Here is a 13,486-nt window from a genome sequence, read left to right on the forward strand (position 1 = left end):
ATGTCAATCCTGTCCCATTGTGTTTTGCACTACAGTCCCGGGGATCTCCCAGGGCTGCCGAGTCACACATCGAAAACTCAAGCTTTAGCCGCCCCTCCCAGCCCAATTTGGCTTTGGCCCTTTTTCCATACATTAGCTGCTAGGTCCGTCAGGGACATGCTTCGTAGAGCCAGTGAGATATCCATGGGGAGCAATGAACTCCACATCAGCCTGTATGACGGGTTCTCGATGAGACACGAATGCCCATTCATTGACTATTTGGAGATGAGCAGCCCTGTAATAAAGATTGCGAAACCTGCACTAAATTCTAGCGGAAAACACTCCAACTACAACTCCGACAAAGCCTAGCACACCGCTCACTGGCTAGCACCCACAAGGCACAAGAAACCCTGAAAATATACCCAGTGAAGATGAGTAGAACATTGAGGAGGCTGAACCAGTGCATGTAGGGTAGTCTGATGCTGAAGACACCGCAGCTGACTCCAAAAAGAGAGAAACATAGAGGAAGGTGGTAAAAGATGCCGAAAGAAAACAAAGTAATGAAGCTGCGGAAAGGTTCTGAATTTAAGTTATCGAAAGCAACCTGAGTGTCAAAACACCAGACAAACATAGAGAGCCGCACAGGCCCCAAAAAAAGGACACCGATGAGGGCAAGCCTTCGGTGAAACCCTTGACTCAAGCGGATGCTCAAGAGGGAGCGATTGTAAAGAGCAAACGCAAAAAGGCAAGGCAGCCAGTGATGTAGACAAGTAAGACGCCTCTCACACTCAACAAAGGGCACCTGAGGTCAAACAATAGAAACAAATGCTCAGAGCCAAAATGGCGGCCCTTCTCTAGATGAAGGAGTTGGTTGAATCCCTGAGGGAGTTTTGCATCCTAATAAAACCTTCGGGTCCTCAGAGGCAGAAGACAAGCAGCCAGACATCAAGGCCCCCTCGACCACAGAGCCACACGAAGAAGAACAGGAAGAGTTCTTCGAGATTGAGGATGATGAGGCTTTAACATTTGAGTAGCACCACCAGTTCGAGGGCACATGGCACTACACTGACATTGAATCCCCCAAGGAGGTCCTGGATAACAATCCATTGAAGCCTTTGCTACCAGACCATCTGTCCTTATACAACACCCTCATCAAAAGGGCAGAAGCTCCATATGGTGGTCAATTGGAGGAAGAGATGAAAGACTCTTGCTTCCTTCTGGAAACCCTTATGCCTGCCTTCAAAGGAAATAGTTATCTGCCCATACTCTCCAGCATCCTTGAACAAGGCAAGGAAGCTTCAGAGAGCCAGCTGTGGGAAGAGCAATAACCCCTCTTTTAGAGAAGTAGTTCAAACATTCCACACAGGACCCCCAATACATCAAGGGGAATGTTCCTTTAGATTTCATCATTGTGACGACCACAGGAAAGAGGAACAATGCCTCCACATTAGCAGGGCCACCATCAGAGGAGAGTTAAGGTTGGCAGAAAGATGGAGAGAGAGGTGCCAAACAATGGAAATAGAGGATAGCCAACTCCAATGCGCTCCTCACCCGCAAAGGCCACCAGCAGTGGGACGAGATCGAAGAGCTGAGGCAACAACTTCCAGAGGAGTTCCGCAAGAAAGCCGAGGCCATATTCCAGGTGGGAAAAACATAACTAACTCCTGCCACAAATCTGCACTAGATGCGGCAGATCGGAGGGTGTAGCATACCAACTCATCATTCTTTTGCCCTTCATACCACCTCAGATTACACCCAGCTGGTAATCAACCATTACCACAAATCTTTTATTCCGCATATCATCACCCCGCATACTTTGACAGCGCAAATGCCATGACTCTGCTATTCCATTACAATGCATGGAATTACATTTTATATGGTTTTACTACGCATGCTTTTACAACGAAATTCGTTGTAAATGCATGAATGGTAAAAGCATATGTTTTTTAAATGTAAGTATAAGGTAAGTATAGGGTTTGGGGTTGGGGTGCAGGGGTATAAGTTAAGGGGGTCAGGGGTACTTTTAGGGTTATGTATATGTTTGGGTTTTGGTTTGCTGGAATATTTTTAGGGTGGGTTTAGGTTTTGGGGTGCTGGGATATTTTTAGGGTGGGTTTAGGTTTTGGGGTGCTGGGGTAATTTTAGGGGTCAGGGTGGGTTAGGGGTTTGGGGTGTAGGGGGTATTTTTAGCGTTCAGGGTGCGTTTAAGGTTTTGGGGTGCTGGGGTGTTTTTAGGCATCAGGGTGGGTTAGGGTTTTGGGGTGGGATAATTTTAGGGGTCGGGGTGGGTTAGGGTTTTGGGGTGTAGGGGTAATTTTGGGGTTCAGGGTTCGTTTTGGTTTTGGGTGCAGGGTTAATTTTGGGGTTCAGAAAGCGTTTAGGTTTTGGGCCTTCTCCGATCCGGAACATTATGATTTATGATGAACCTTTTTTAGTATACTGCTGCCACCTCTGTCAACATATCACTTTGCTAATGTTCTTTGCGCCCCTTCACTCCTCTAAGGAGGAGTTGAGACTCCACAGCTTAGACCCCAAAAGAGCACTGAGCATCCTTCATACCACAGAACACCAGGTAGAAGACCAGCTCTTTGTGGAGTTCACTAGATCAAAAACACACAAGCTTGTGCTGAAGAGGACCATCTCTCCCCGAATTGCGTTCTGCATTAAGATCTGCTATACATTTGCCAAAAGGCAGCCTCTGGTAGGATTGCAAGCTCATTTCACCAAGCTCATAGCTGTTACCACTGCACTGGCTCATGGAGTTCCTGTTTTGACATCTGCCAGGCAGCTATATGGGTGTCATTCCATTTGTTCACAAAGCAATATTGTCTGGATAACCAGGTAGGCCAAGAGGGAAATGTTGCCCATTCGGACCTACAGGACTTTCTCGTTTAAGTCCATTCAAAGGACCACCTCCAATTAGGTACTCTGTCTCCAATTTTTGTAAGCATGTAGGGTTAGAATTCACTTTGGGCACCAATGCACTATATTTAAATCCTGTGGCTACAGAAACTGCCAGACCATTCTTTATGCTACATCTGTTGTTCAGACTTGGATCCTTCTGTGTTGCGAGACACCAATAATAATAAAAATAACAGATTACAGGTAGTGGACTCAATACATATAGAATGAGAGTGAGCATTTATTTCTGATTTCCATTTTATGCTCTAAAGAGCCTACAGATTCATTCTTCCTTAACAGTAATAGCCCTGTTTTAGAAGGTAAGCCTCCTATCTTTTCCCCTTCCTATTGTCAACATTGTATAATCTTTTTGCTGAAACTCTGTTAGATAGCTTGTGTCCTTTAGGTTAACTAACTACTTCTCTATTGTATCAGAACCAGGTCCTATTATCACCCCGACAAATTCTACACTCAAGGGGTCTAGACGGCTACACCTTGGGGCAGTTTCTGTCTCCCTGTTGACATGTTAGGGAGACATTCTTTGCACCCACTTTCTTTTTATAAATGTTTTAGGTCTCATTCAATATATTGATAGGTGTTGTTTATTCATGTTTTGCTTGTATCTGTAATTTCACTTCTTTTGCACATTCTTTTCACTTGCGAGCTGCACTATATTGCTATCCAATTTTAGCACGTGATTAGTGTGAATGTTCCTGATGGTGAACTACTGAATATAGCATTACGCTGTACTCTAATGTAAGTTATAATCACTATGTAAATGTTTAATAATATTAGAACAGGAACCCTAAGAGGTCTAATAAGATTATTTGCCATTTCTTAGAATTTCTGACTTAGTTTCCAAGTAACCCTGAAGGTCATTTGTTATCACTTTTAACATACCCAGGTTTCCAGGAATTTTTGATATCTCGTTTTAGTCATTGTGTTACTAGACAAACGCTTTTCAAGTATATTGGAGGCCATAGAAGTATTGTTGCTGTCTCTTCTATGACTTCATAGTTCATTGTATAAGATGTAGTTTTTCAAATATTATGCCTCTTCTGGCTTCTCTGTAAGCTTAAGGCCACCATGTGAACACATGGGACTTTCATCAGTGAATTGATTGACATATTTTCACACACAATGCACTCACATGTATTGAAAAATCATAGTTCAAGTAACATGTCCTAAAGAATTAATTTGAGCTCTTATATTAAATGGCCTTTTTAATGTAAAAACTAAATCAAAAGGCCATACGTTTTGCACAAATTCTGACATTCCCATTCAACCACTCAATTTAAGAATGCCTATCCTATGAATCCTTTATGGTAAGATCATAAATGGTGGAATACATCACTTATTTTGACATGGCAGCAGGGACAAAATAGTGGCTAAGGAAAGAAGCAGCAGTACACTTTGAGGTAGTGTCAGAAGCTTAAGAAACAGGAGATGAATGTAATGGGGTTGGAATGAGTACTTTCACATGTTGCTCAATACAGAAATGTAGAGGGTCATTGATATATGCGCAATCGAATAAAGTACAGTTCAAGCTAAGCTATTCATGAGCACTATTTCTATCTAACTTTAAGGTACTACTAATAAAGATAATTTGCAGAATGTATTTGCAATAGGATATGAACAAAATATTAATATGTTACCGAGAACGGGGAGTTGGGCTCACTGTTCTGATGTTTCATTTTGTTACTTACTTGGTCTTTATTCAAGAGATCATTGTTAAAGACTTTTGGTGTGTGTTCATTTTTGTTGGAATCCTTTCAGGTGGCCTATAGAACTCTTATTATTATAATACAAATTGAATAATTATATCATTATATCTAATGTTTTACAGCAATACATTGTTAAAAGCTTCATTTCTTTGCACTCAACACATATTTTCATACATATCTTGTTACGTTTGACTGTAGGTGTTAATCTAATTTATTTTCTTCCCCTATAGTTCCTTGAAATTATTGAAGAGCTTAAGGTAAGTGTGTATATACTATGAAAGCAGCATGTACAATATATTAGAGTGTGTAATGTCTTCTGACTCACTCTGGAAAACAACTTAGAATTTTATATGAAACCATAAACATCTTAAAATAAAATTCAACATCTTAGGCTTGTATACTAATTGATATGTTCAGTGACCTATAAATAGTAGCATATGCTGTTTGTTAATGAACTGTAACCAACCTCTGTGTAGTCCATGTAACGTAAATTTTGTTTTGTAAACCTATTATATTAGATTTTTTATCATCATACAATTCAAAATATAATTCACCCCCCAATAGCCATCCAATTTGTCTCCATAGTAGTCTCCAACTAACCCCGGATCCCTCCCTCCCCTGGCTGCTGGTGTGGGCACATTCCATATGTATATATCACCATGTAATATCAGTTATATAGGTAACGTTCAGAATACAATGCACATAATAAGTATCACATGCCATGTCCGCCTACATTAACCCTCCTCATTCACTTGTGAATATCACAGAGCCTGCACTAATGTCTCCCATGCCCTAGCCATTTCCAGAGCTTTTTCGTTATCAGTTCGCTTGGCCTGTCGTAATCTGATAAAGCTCTCACTGCTTGCCCATTTGCATAGTTCAGTTCTCCACCTCTTACTCGATGGCCCATCTCTCGATTTCCAGTGCCAGGTGATTTCCCGCTTAGCTAATAATAATCCCAGGTCAATAAATTTGCCAGTTATTTTAGTTTTGGTCGTGTGTGGGAACCAGTGTAGCAGGCACACTGCCATATCATAATCTAATTGCCTGTCAGTTATGTCATTTAGGAGTTCCCCTACCTCAGCCCAATATTGCCTCAAAAACGGGCAGGTACAGAGCATATGCTCGAGTTCCACACCCGGTTCTAAGCATCTAGGGCAAGCCGCATTCTGGACCCGGAAATATTTCCGAATCTTCCCTGGGGTCAAATAAGCTCGGTACAATATAAAAAACTGTACTTGATGGACACGTGCATTCCTACTCCCCTTCCATGTCCTTTCAAGAATGTGGGCCCATGCCGTGTCAGGTATGGATCTGCCTATTTGCGTTTCCCATTTTAATTTCAAACCGTCTAGCGGTCCCAGTCCCTCATGCAACATCCGAGAGTGAAGGCAAGTGACCGCCTTAAAGGTTCCTGCAGCCATTACAACATATTGACAAGGCATGGTGGTCACTGGCTCCACCTGCCCCCCCTTCCAATGCTTCCGAACCGCCGCCGTCACCGCTGCATGAATCAGGAAGCCACCGTCTGGGAGCCCAAACCTCTCCTGCACTGTGTGGAAGGGCAGCAGCCTCCCATCCTCGTATAAGTCTCCCACCACTTCAAGTCCCAGCTGCTCCCACTCCATAAGGGTGGACCAGTCTCCACTGTGCGGCAGCGCTGTCAACATTCTTTATGGAATTTCCGGCGCATATGGATGCGCCATCCCCGCCCTGCGCTTACTCCTGTTCCAGCACTGCCAAAGGGTCCTTTCCACTAATGTTAAATCCCGTAAGTGCAGTGACTGTTGCAATACTATATAGGAAAGGACATGCCTCTGTATCCCCGAGCTGTGCAGTTGTTCAGGGCCCCGGAATTCCGCTGCTATGTTTTGTGTGAGCACCTGCAGTTGGGCTGCCAAATAATAGAGCTCAAAGTTGGAGACTGCCATCCCTCCCTCAGCTTTAGGCCTTATGAACGTAGTTAACGCCACTCTTCTCCTCCCATTACCCCACAGAAAACCAATAGTCAACGACCGCAGTTCTTTAAACATGCGCGGAGGGATCCAAATAGGCAGAGTCCGAAAATAATAAAGCAGTCTGGGCAAGGCCACCATTTTAAGGAGAGCTACTCTCCCTGCCACCGAAAGAGGGAGCGTGGACCAAAACACCATGTTTCCCTTCAAAGCTCTAATACAACGCCCCACATTCCCTTCTAGTATATCCGTGGCGTCATGATAGATTCGAACCCCCAGATACGTGAGACATGTGGGCTCCCATTTCATCTCCTCAAACAACATCGGCGGGTGTGTTTGTGGCTGCATCGGGAAGAGGCACGTCTTGTGCCAATTCACCTTAAGGCCCGATAATTCTCCAAATCGTGACAACAGGGACATTGCTCCCTGCAACGCTTTCCCCGTGTTCTCCAAAAACAGGAGCAGGTCATCTGCGTATAACGATATATATTGTGGTACGTCCCTCAACCGTAGACCCTGGTAATATCGTCCTGACCTAGCTTGCACTGCAAGTGGTTCTATTGCCAAAGCGAATAGTAGTGTGGACAAGGAGCACCCCTGTCTCGTCCCCCACAGGACCCGATACTGGGTGGAGACCACTGCTCCCAATCTTACCCTAGCCGTTGCCGAGGTGTACAATACCTTCGTCCAGGCCCCAAAGTGCTCTCCTAGACCGAATCTCTCCAGCACTCTATAAAGGAACGCCCATTCCAGACTATCAAAAGCCTTTTCTATATCTACTGATAGGGCTGCTGGTAGTCGCGCTTCTTGCTGGCCTGCTCCCATGATCCGTACTAATCTCCGAATGTTCGAGGATGTGTTCCTAGTTGGAATGAATCCCGCCTGGTCAGCATGTACCAGTGTGGTCATATATGGCAGTAAACGGGTTGCTAAAACTCGGCTCAGTATTTTATAGTCTGTCGTCAGCATAGACAACGGTCTATAAGAGGTCACATCTGCGTCTTCCCTTCCTGGTTTTAAAAGAGGGATAATCAGTGCTTCTCGCATGGATTCAGGCAACCGGCCTAACACCTTGGCCTCGGTATATACCTCTAGTAGGCGGGGTGCCAGGATGTCGACATATTGTGCATAGAATTCTACGGGCAGGCCATCTGCACCCGGTGTTTTATTTCGAGCCATGGGCTTGATCGCCCCTCGGATCTCATGCAAAGTAACATCCTTCCCTAACAGCTCTGCCTGTTCTTCATCTAGTCGCGGGAGTGGGCTCCCCTCTAAGTAGTCATCTATGTCAGAGTCATCCAGTCTCAAGTTACATTTATACAGGGATTCGTAGTAAACCAGAAACCGTGATAGTATTTCCTTCTGTGAGTAAGCCATATCCCCCTCAGCCGTTTCTATCCTCAAGACCGGGCCCCCCTTCAGGATCGGGTTCGCCAGCCGTGCCAGCAGCGTTCCTACTTTGTCCCGCTCCTCGTGGGCTTTTACCATGTAATTTTTGTAATCAAAACTTTGTAAGCACTCTATTTCAGCCGCCGCTGCCTCCTTCGCTTCCATGAGTTCTGCCTGCAGTGTCGGCTGTTCCGGCCTTTGCTTCTCAACTTCCCTCAGACGTTCCTCTGCCTTTGCTACATCGCTCACTATCACCTTCCTTACCCCGGAATATTTACCAATACAGAGCCCTCGCATCACCACTTTAAAAGCATCCCATTCTCCCGCTCGACTTGACGCTGTACCCTGATTGTCCTCAAAATAGCGTTCTATGCCCATTCGCACCTCTGTTTGGAAAACCTGGTCTTCCAGCGTCTCAGGGCGAAGCCTCCAAGTAGGGATCGCTCATCTTTCCCTCAGCCAATTAATGGACAATAACTGTGGGTTGTGGTCAGCTATGGTCCTAGCTAAATATTCAGTGTGTGTTATCATGGGGGCTATGGGCTGAGAACATAGTATTGTATCTATCCTGACATGTAGTTCATGGAAGGCCGAAAAAAATGAATGGTTCCCTATCGTGTGGATGGTGCGTGCGCCATATGTCCACTAAGCCCCACCCATCTTGCCAATCAAAGCGCTTCTTAGCTAATCGGCGAACAGGGGAGTCTACCAGTGGAGGATGTGATCTATCTAGGACCACTTCCGTTATTGATTTAAAATCCCCTCCAACTATTGCAGGGCCATTCAGATAATGTGCAAGTGCTCCTGATGCACTGTCTAAGAAGCGTGCCTGATCCACATTTGCAGTACAAAAGGGGGTGGTAATGGACGGAGCATCTGAACCAATCAAACACTCACACCCAGTCAAAAGATCTGGGTTTAATCCATCACCATTCTTTAGCCCACTCTGCCACCCCAGTTCAGACATGGCTATATGCAAATCAGTCTGACCCTGTGCCTCATGGGAACAGTCCAGCCCGAACTGCCAAGCCATGCCTTCCCTGGACCGGAAACAAGCTTCCGAGGACCGGTTTCTGGCATTACAGCCGTCTTCAGACCGGCTTGCTTGAATCCAGTGGCAAAGTGAGCAAGGGACTCACGTCTGAGCATACCCTGCCACACTTATGGCGGCCAAAAGCGGTACAAAAGGGGGTGGTAATGGACGGAGCATCTGAACCAATCAAACACTCACACCCAGTCAAAAGATCTGGGTTTAATCCATCACCGTTCTTTAGCCCACTCTGCCACCCCAGTTCAGACATGGCTATATGCAAATCAGTCTGACCCTGTCCCTCATGGGAACAGTCCAGCCCGAACTGCCAAGCCATGCCTTCCCTGGACCAGAAACAAGCTTCCGAGGACCAGTTTCTGGCATTACAGCCGTCTTCAGACCGGCTTGCTTGAATCCAGTGGCAAAGTGAGCAAGGGACTCACGTCTGAGCATACCCTGCCACACTTATGGCGGCCAAAAGCGGTACAAAAGGGGGTGGTAATGGACAGAGCATCTGAACCAATCAAACACTCACACCCAGTCAAAAGATCTGGGTTTAATCCATCACCGTTCTTTAGCCCACTCTGCCACCCCAGTTCAGACATGGCTATATGCAAATCAGTCTGACCCTGGGCCTCCTGGGAACAGTCCAGCCCGAACTGCCAAGCCATGCCTTCCACATTTGCAGCATATATACTACCAAAGACAACATCTCTGCCATACAACCTCCCCTTTACTGCTACATATCTGCCTTCCGGGTCCAAGATGTGGTCCGTGGCCTGAAAAGGGACACCCGCTCTTATCCAAATCAGCACTCCTCTAGCAAACGCTGAATACGACGTACTAAAAACTTGACCCCTCCACCTACGTTGTAGCGCCTTCCCTTCTGCCTTAGTGAGGTGAGTTTCTTGGAGCAGGGACACATGTACCCCCTTGCGCACCAGATAAGCATGTACCTTATGACGCCTTGCCATAGTATTCAGACCTCGTACATTCCATGTGATACATCGCAGTTCAGGTAACGTCCCCATTGAGAGTATTCCTCCGTACCCAAATCATCACCACGTGCATGCCCACACCATAAACGCCTCCCCGGTCAACAACATCCCATGTAACTACCCCCTCTCCCCCCCAGAACAGGACCTAATATGAAACTATCAGCCCCCATCCAAACCTTGTTACAACTCACACAACTATATCCCGCAGTAGTCACTACGGGTTGCCTTAAGGGCAATTAGGGGTTGCTCAGATCCAACAGGCGGCTACGCCAGCCACACGCCCCGCTGCCTTGTGATCCCCTATCTAATTTCTAAGTTCCATCCCTTCTCATTTCACTACAGTTCCCAATCATGTGTCCAGCCAGTCTACTTTAAAGTAGTCACCACCAGCTGCCCTTCAGTAAGGCTACTCATCAAGCATGCCCTCCGCTGTCCCGGGTGTGACCGCCGGACCCCTAGCGCTGTCCGTGTCCGAATGTTCAGCCTCCGAATGTGTCTTCTCTTCTCCTGTGTCGGTCGCTGCCACCGATTCAGTTCATTGCGAGCCAGTGTTTGCCGACGTCGCTGCCAGCGCTCCTTGTCGTTCTGCCGCTGCTTGTGACAGCGTTTGCATTTGCAGACGTCTGTTTCTTCTCCTTATCCTCTGAGATTGGCGCGTACTTGTCGCTTTGGGCCGCTCCGAGCGCCTTTGCTCTGTTCGATCCGTGCCCGCCCTACAGGTTTCCAACCAGGACCATGCCTCCTCCGGTGTGAAGAAGAACTGTGTACTGTCATCTACAATAACTCTCAGCTTTGCAGGGAAAATCAATGAGTATTGGATCCCCTCTTCCCTGAGCTCTTTCTTAATTGCTAGGAACGAGGCTCGGCGCCTTTGAATCTCCTGTGTGTAGTCCGGAAATATAGTTACTTTACTGTTTTCCACTGCGAAGGGGCCAGCCGTTCGCGCTCTTTGGATCAACAGATCTCTGTCTTTGTAGTGGAGTAGTCTAGCCACAAATGGCCTGGGTGGACGGCCCTGCAGTGGAGGTCGCGCCGAGACCCTATGCGCTCTTTCCAGTGTGAAAAAAGTGGACAGTCCCTCCGGCGCAACCACAGACCTGAGCCAGTTCTCCAAGTAGGCAATCATGTCATCCCCTTCCGTTTTTTCTGGAAGGCCCACCACGCGTATATTATTGCGTCTGTTCCGACTTTCGTAGTCCTCCGCTTTCTTCTCCAAGACCACCACGCGGTCCATTATGTCCGCCATTTTGGATGTCAAGGCGGCGTGAGCCGGGAGCAGATCCTGGAGGGCGTCCTCGTTCGTCTTCACCTTATCCGCTAATTTCGAGTGATCTGCCCACAACAGTCCTAGCCCAGTTGCCACCTGCGCGATATCCTGCTGAAGGGCCTCCTTTGATGCAGCTATGGCGTCCAGGATCTTGTCCAACTGTTGCTGGATTCCCGATTCCGGCCGTGCTTCCGACGCCCCCTGCCCTGCCTTGCTTTTGCCATCCATTTCCACCGTCTCGTCCTTCTTGCTTTTAGGCTTCATCGTGTCCATCCAGACACTCCCCGTTTCCGTGCAGAGCGCCTGCGACTTCTGGGATCCCAACTTGTGGGCGAAGTTCTATTCAATGCGTCTGCGGGAGCCCCCAGCTAGAGATGGGGGTCCAAACCAGTCCCCGCCGGGTTAAGCTCTAATTGCGGTGCTTGTCCCAGCATGCCATTGATGCCACCAGTCTCCATGGGAAGCACGACCGTGCGTATCCTCCGTTCCGTGGTTCTACCAGCAGACTCAAGTCACATTATACTAGAGGCCCAATCCGGATCCGGCAACCCAGTGCTACTATGCACTGACCTCTATGTTGGTGCTAGTCGTTGCACGGCCACTCATGAGGCCCGGTATGATCCTGCCTCGGGGTGAGGTAACCAGAGACTGGAGTGCCCCCCCCCCAGGCAGCTCAGGGAGTTCATACGCCAGGCAAGGTTCCGCAGTGAGCGCTTCACCGCCCCAGACAGCCAGTTGTGGATGGCGCAGGAGATCTCCTCTCCTCCCTCAACATGCAGCACACAGGGGGGACGATGTACGCACTGTTCCGCTTCTGCACTTTGCTAACGCCGAGCCAACACCGAGCGGCGACCACATATGCCGCTCTCACCAGCTCAGGTACATGTAGCGCTGCACGCTCGACCCCCGTCCCACCTCCGCAGCACAGGGGACACACACGCAACACCCCATTCACCCAGGCTCAGTTCGTGATCCCGCTTCGGCCGCTCCACTTCTCCTTCGACGCGATGACCCCAGCGACCTCAAGGCTCCCTACTCGTCCTCTGCAGGCTCGGTACACCCGGTGATTCCTACGCCGGCTCCTGTCAGCTCCACCACTAATAAGCACCACGGGCTTCTCCGGGTCTCCGGGGGCTCAGTCCACAGCCGTGCTCCGACAGTGCTCCAATTACTCAGCTCCACGGCATGCCCCGATGCTGGACTACTGCAGCCTCTGGTCTACTGCTCCGTCGCCATTTGCTGAGCTCAATGCTGGGATGGCTCGGGTCCCGGCCCGCAGACCACGGGGCTCGCTGTTACCACCTGTTGCCTTCTTTTGCAACCGGAGCAGGTCCCCAGTGTTTACCCACGTTCAGGGTCCGGTTACCCTCACCGCAGGTTTCCAGTGGTCGCCAAGTAACAGTTTATCAGCATCAGGGTCCCGCCGCCATTTTGTCTGTCTTTGTCCGACGGCTCCAGACACTCAATTTGTTCCTCTGGCTGTGCAGGTGACCCTCTTCGCTCCGCTCCCAAGGCTCCGGGCGGCGGAGCACTTCAGAGACCTGATGCGCTGGGTTTCATACACGGTGATGGGTAATTATCCGGATTTATGCCGGGATCGGGCACGGAGCTCCGGGCTCACGCCGCCTTCCCCATTGGCGTCCAAGCCACGCCCCCTAGTCCATGTAACGTAATAGTCACTTAATTGAGCTGTTCCTTTTGATGCTGGCATATGGCACAGAATTTGAGCTCATTGAGCCGTCGTAGATTTAGTTTGAAATGTTTGCTAACAAAATCATTATCACACAGCTCAGGTGCAATGTGTTAAGTAATATTGCAATAACTGTAATTATTTATGGTCTAAAAATGTCGGGATAAATCCCGCAGCAGTAGAGCTGGGAAAGCTGTTTGAACAGTCCACTTACTGGGAAACTACTGAAGTGCCCACTTATTCTGTTGTTAACTATTTCCTTCACATTTGTCCTGTTCCACCCTAGATATTCACCTATCAATAATAGTTGTAAAGCTAGCTGTATTAAAGTAATTTTAATGGAAAGAATGTCTTCGGTCTTTCTTTCTTTGAACTAGCCGTCCAACAGTTTACTCGTAGAACCTGGTGGTGTTGCTCAATTCCAGTGCTACATCTCTGGTACCTAACTGCAACAGGCGCAACAGGCACAGCAGGCTATAGGGAAAGCCTATACATCTGCTTCATCTACTATAAACTCCAATCTTAAAGCCTTAGGCACTGTATTCAGCAATGC

The 13,486-nt window shown here is 47.8% G+C and overlaps 1 protein-coding gene across 5 annotated transcripts in view; it reads left to right on the forward strand.

Annotated features, from left to right (window-relative positions):
• Positions 1-13,486, forward strand: part of LOC144762305 (exportin-5-like) — a 2,106,094-nt gene that overhangs the window by 774,061 nt on the left and 1,318,547 nt on the right. For all 5 annotated transcript variants that reach the window (XM_078647454.1, XM_078647456.1, XM_078647455.1 and 2 more), the window contains exon 16: positions 4,835-4,861. In XM_078647454.1, coding sequence (XP_078503580.1) covers positions 4,835-4,861 — 27 coding nt within the window. The remainder of the gene's footprint in view (positions 1-4,834; positions 4,862-13,486) is intronic.

This window comes from Lissotriton helveticus, chromosome 6 (assembly GCF_964261635.1).
Source record: "Lissotriton helveticus chromosome 6, aLisHel1.1, whole genome shotgun sequence".
Classification (NCBI taxonomy): Eukaryota; Metazoa; Chordata; class Amphibia; order Caudata; family Salamandridae; genus Lissotriton; species Lissotriton helveticus.